Source organism: Trichinella spiralis, assembly GCF_000181795.1.
Source record: "Trichinella spiralis strain ISS 195 chromosome Unknown Scfld2, whole genome shotgun sequence".
NCBI classification, from domain to species: Eukaryota; Metazoa; Nematoda; class Enoplea; order Trichinellida; family Trichinellidae; genus Trichinella; species Trichinella spiralis.
Window position 1 is genome coordinate 536,767 of NW_003526941.1, and position 6,000 is coordinate 542,766.

The following is a 6,000-nucleotide window of genomic DNA, read 5'->3' on the forward strand; positions in this document are numbered from 1 at the left end:
TGCAGTATTTACTTACTCGCCTGCATTGTACCTCTATTTTACTAATGAATAGTGACTAGTGTACTGATAGTTGAAGCATTGAAAAAAGCATTGCTAAAGCATCGGTAAAATTTAAAAAGTTAATTATTTTGTTTGAGCTCTGCAATTTATTTAAAGTATACATTTTTGAAGAAGTTGAAAAAGTACATTTTTATAGATTTAAAAAGAAATTTATGTCCTCTTTAGATTTTATGATTTCCCAAGATTACCTGAACTAAGTATCATTAATGAAGAGCAACGGGCAATTTGCGTGCGTGTGTGTGTGTGCATGTTTATTCTGAGATTCTTCTTCCTCTTCTTCTGCTTTTACAAGTGCAATGCATAATTTCAATGAAATTTGAGAAAGCCCAACAAGCTTGTTGATCTGTGGATAAATTGAATTGAAAATCCAATAGTACATGTAGTGTGATAATTGTAGTAATGTTGATGACATGTATGAATATGAAATGTTCACGAAAGAATTATCAACCATTTCTTCCTATGCTATGCACCTTTGATAATAATGGAAAGATGGAAATTTTTTTTGATTTGTACAATAATACACCAATACAATTGCATGTACTTAATTCTCATCGTAAATACATATATACCGAAGAAAGAGTTGGCTAAATCGAATTGGGTTACCTGCCATAAATTTGGTTGATGTTAATGTTGTTATTTGGTAACTTTTTCTGTTAACTGTCAATGGAAAAGAGATTGCTCTCCAAGTCCAAGTTAGGTGGGACATGGTGAGCTAACTGAAGATCGCCTTGTTAGGAAAGGATATAATTTTGTGCAGCGTCGGATTTCGGTTCATGTTGCCAAACAAAAGTAGAACCGAAGAAAAGGTTTTCGACCTTGACACCTGCGCCGTACTGTTTGCCCATCTCCATTCAGGAACGAGTTGGGCAAACAAGCTGGCCCCCGTTGAACAGCCTTCTAGGCTAGACCGAACTAAGTAACGCCTGCCTGCTTGCCTGCTCGCCTGCTTGCTTGCTTGCATGTTGGGATGGTTGTAAAACTCGCGCGCAAGTTTGACATTCTGTCCAGTGTTGCTAGTGTAGAAAAATGCCAACCGAGAGACATCATCTCGGTCGGTCGCTGTGTCATTTTCGAGGTCACATATCTAGCCAATTTGACCCCACCGGGGCAGAAGAAGAAGAAGGAGGTGCGCAGGTGTCGAATTTGCCGTGTTGCTAGTTTTTGTTTTCATCCTCGTCAATGTAAGCAACAACGCTGCCCTTAGCAATTAACCTTGATCATTTTTATTACTGTAATAGTGTCAAGGCAGAAAACGGAACTGCAGTTAGGGATTGATTAGGATCGTTAATTTTATTACTGCCGCAGCTATTATAATTGCAATAACAACAAGTGAACTCGATTATGATGATTCTTGCAATTTATGATGAACGTATTATAAAATGTACGAAAACATAAGACGAGGGAAAAAGTGCAATCGACAATTATCACTTGTTGATGTTGTAGCATAGCAAGTTAGACGGTAAAACAGTGATTGTTAAAACCGGGCGAAACAGATTGTTCTCAAATGGCGGAATGAGCGAAAAAGAAAAACTGAGCTGAAGCAAAACAAGAAAAACGTGGTGGCAGTAGTGTTGTTAAATGAGAAAAACAGATTTGCTTTTTCTGAAGCAAGAAGTATCAACTGCAGCAATATATTGGCATAAATGTGCATACTTGCTGAAACATACACGCACAACCGTCTGGAAGAGAACGCTGACTTGTTGAAAAGGACATGGCAGCTGCTGAAATGGCCATTATGCAGTGTAAGGTAAAATTTGGCGGAAAATGTTTGATTTATTAGCCAGCGGAAAAAGGAGCCGGCCGAAATGTGTTCAACAACTGACTCGACACTGAAGTAGCGTGTAAAACGGGCGGGGGAACGTGATCTCGACAACTTTTTTGATTTTTTTCGTTGTTTTTGATGGATACCTCTTGCCTCTCTCCCTCTCTCATTTCACTTATCACTGATGGCACGTGACAAATGGAAATTTTCATGTTTGCATTGTAATCGAAACAAAATTAACAAACACGAAATTCTGAAAAAACTTTGAAGCACGCTTAGTGTGGAAATTTAAGTTGATCGACTGTTTGTTTCTAAGTAATAGAAAGATGTGAATTAGCGAGGAAAAGGTGATTGTGATTGTCTCCCTGAAAATAATGCCTTGTCCAAAAAAGCTTGCACTAGGAGAGGTGGAGGTGAAAAGCGGCCTCCGTTCCGGTAACGCTTTCGGAAACGGATTTTTCAAACACTCTCTGTTCATGTGAAATTCGTATAAAAGATAAAAAGAATAGCAAATGTTGATAAAATTTCGAGCAAAGGGTGTGGGGTTTTTTAAAAAAAAGTTAAAAAAATACCAAGATGTTTGCAAAGATGATACATTGCCAGTTGTCAAAGTTGTCAGAGTCAGTATGACGAGGATAAAGTACAGCAGATGTGATTCAGTTTGAGCAGGGAAAAGACGCAAGTGGTTAGTGCGCAAACATGAATGAACAGGTTAACAACAGGTACAGAAGAACGTCAGCAGTAATGCGTTAGCAAATAGCAGCAGCTTGCAGTTGCAGTAAATGTCAACGAATGCAACTAGACTTTGCTGAATGAATTTTTAAAACTGACTACAACAAATGCAAAAGTGCGCAAAATCAATGACGCTTGGTCTGCAACGCGTCTCCTCGCTTGGTCGAACGGGATTTCGCGCCTTTCAGGACAGATTTGCGACCGATAAAGGATTTTGACAAGCCAATTGTTCATGTCAGATGGTAGAGCGATGCTTTTTCCCTGGATGCCGTTTTCTTATAATTTTTAAATTGATCTGTCTGCATTTGGCAATCTCAACGATGCTTTAATTACTGAGCCTTGAGGATTTACCGTGTCGCGCGCTTGGTTGAAATGTCAAAAGTTGCTATCGTAGTTTGAAATGACATAACGGCACCATGCTGAAGGAAATCTCACACGCGTTCATTTTCTTGTGAGCTTTTTAATTTTTTAAAGTATAACTTTGTCCCATCCAGGCTAGCATGACGCAAGTAAAATTGGATTTGATTTCATATTATAATGTGAGCTTAATGCAAATTATTTGTACCAAATGTACCACCACCAATCGTAGTGTTTTTGAACAATTTTTTTTCTGATCATTGGTCATCATTGATCGATGCTTTCGCTTAAAAGGTGTGATAGAAAACTCCGTCTGCATGGAAAATGTATTACAACTTATTATCAATGAGTTCGAAGAAGGGAAAAGTATTAATATCTCATTTAATGGACTGAATTAATGATGATTTTTGATGAGCTCGACGTCAACTATGTTATTAGCAGCAGTGAAAATAAATGTTCAGAATTATTTGAATCACTGGTGACTGATTTTAAAATGCATCTGAAGTTGATTTCGATTTAAGTGATTTTCCAACTTGCTAATCGAAAGATTGCTTATTGCGTTGGAAGATTTCTAAATAAATCACTAACAATCTGAATGCTTAAAAATGCCTAAGAGAATAATTGCACATTTTTCTCATATTGTACTATTTGAAGACTCGTTGCCTGAATCTGGGATTCTCGTATCGTTTCATCAATTGGATCGTAACGTTCTTTTCACACTATTTTACATAATAAGAACAGTTGCTGAACTTTGCAGATGGAAATTTGCATTTATGATTTTGCTCATTTCTCAGTTGTTTTCTTCTGTGTAGATTTTGAAAACTCAAGCTGATTGTTGTTGGGACTAATTATATGCGTATATAATGAATGCTCGCAGCAAGTGGCGGAAATGGGATATTTGAATGTGAACATTTTTCAAAAAAGTGCTTCAGTGATGTTTTTTGTCGTGAGCAGAAGAAATTAGGCTAATTACTAAAATTCGAATAATACAAGCTGAATGTAAAACGTTGAACTAACTGTTGGGAGTGAGTGAGAAAATGTGAAGTTTAAGCCAATGCTTGATCGAACAATGCAGCCGTTGTTGCACGCGTTGAAAAGATAACGAATTATTTTGGACAATAATGAACAAATGGGATATCCGGTACCAGCGGAGTCATAGGTCACAGGAAATGAGCCTCGGTGGTAGTCAGCTAATCGAACAGATCGTTTTCTAGTCATGGTTGATTTGCTGGTCACCAATGAGTAGTTGGTTGTATTTTTTTTGTCGGTGCCGCTCGGTTCGAGTACCAAATGTGCTGCTCCGTTGAGCTGAAGCAGAGACGGAATAGACGGCCCACGTTGGCGGCTAACAGACCACACGAACGCTAATATAATTAATTACGAGAACACCTGCTTAATGCAGACTTGGACAGTTAGAACACGACAGACTGTAGCTGCACGTTTGAGCGATCAAAATGTACCGGCTGATAATTGAACAGGTGGAAATGCCGTCGGTCCATTGGGTTTCTGACGATCAAAGAGCTCAGGCAAGCGAAGGTCATGATGGGTCATAAATGAACGCGCATATTCTCTTTAACGACAGCCAGGGGGCTGAAATCAACTAGCCGCTCGTTCGAGCTTGTCAACGCCAGATTTACGAGCATCTCGGAAGGTCTTTGCCGACCGGTCGTCGACCATTGAACAACATAATCCTTCTACAAACTGGACCCTATTCAAGCTATATTATTAAATTGTCCATTGAGGCTAATGTGTTTTTTCGAAGGTGTTGATCGTAATCTTCTATTTGTAAAGAACAATTTACAATGTTCCATATTATCAGTCGACACAAACAACCTTTGCAACAGAACGTTTTGCAATAAAACTGAAGCAGAAGAAAGTTCTACGCAGCAACAAAATGTGCATCTATTACAGAATGATTCGATGCCCGCAGCATCGCATAATTAATAGCTTCCCTTTTTTTCTGTGTTTAACAAATGATCATAATTTAGCGGTGCGACATTTTATCGCTCGTTGTTTAATTTTCTTCCCATCTGAAGATGTTTAAATTTGCCTTCGGCTTGTTCTACATCAGCATTTTGTATGTTATTGTGAAAAATTTTCTCCCCTTTGTGAGCAATCTCATTTGAAAGTAACAATGTGCAGACAATTTATCTTAGGCGGATATTTAGGAAATGACATCACGCAATAAATTATATTAGTAATTTATGCGAAATTTTTCAATAGGGCATTAATTTACCATTTAAAGTTTATCAGAGGTGTCAATTCTACTTTTACAACAACTGGGCCTGGTGGTTTTTCCGGATGTAACTACCAAATTAATGGAGTTGGATTGAAGTTTTGTGAAATTTACGACTTTCAAATGTCGATCAAAATTGTAAATTATAGTTTATTTAAATACTGCTGCACTGCTTTTGTTATCAAGAGTTCACCTCATGAAATGTGTACAAGCATTTAGGTTTGGACAGTTTTACTACTTTTAACGCATAATAATAATAATAATCACAGTAAATTAAATTCAGAAGCTTTGTAGAATTTTTTTCAAAAACAAGCAACTAAAAGTTGTGGTTATTGAACAGCTAATGTGATCTTCAGTAAATGAAAAAGCTAATTTATTATCTGCCAACGTTATGTTGTAGTAGTTTTCACTTTTTTATCTTAATGATAACCTGATAAATTGTTCGAGCAGAATTTTGCTCAAAATTCATCAAACGCAGGATGAGAAATTATTGATACGAATGAAAGAAAAATATTTTTTCTCTTTTTTACTCTATAATGTTGAATACTGTATACAAATGAGTACCCTGTGTCTTGTCTAGCTATAATCATGATGAAATATTTTCTAATGATAAAGCACTCGGCTAAAAAAATAGTTTTAAAATTATTGGTATTTTTTCTGCAGTGGACAATATTATTCAGCATATTTCGTTTGATTTAATTTTGTCGCTGAGACACGCCTTGTTTTTCTGCGTTCATGCAGCTGATGTATCATCATAAAAGTGCAATTTACATTCGATAATGAATTCGATACACGGGCAATTTTGACAAAAGAAATATTGTTTTATCCTTCTTTATTTACATTTATTATTTAT

The 6,000-nt window shown here is 36.9% G+C and overlaps 1 protein-coding gene across 1 annotated transcript; it reads right to left on the reverse strand.

Annotated features, from left to right (window-relative positions):
• Positions 1 to 3,883: 3,883 nt before the first annotated feature.
• On the reverse strand, positions 3,884 to 4,462 carry Tsp_02581 (hypothetical protein). The gene is made up of 2 exons (XM_003378859.1): positions 4,372 to 4,462; positions 3,884 to 4,275 (listed from the first exon to the last, which is right to left on the reverse strand). Exons 1-2 carry the CDS (start codon positions 4,460 to 4,462, stop codon positions 3,884 to 3,886), a joined length of 483 nt encoding a protein of 160 aa, XP_003378907.1.
• Positions 4,463 to 6,000: the final 1,538 nt, after the last annotated feature.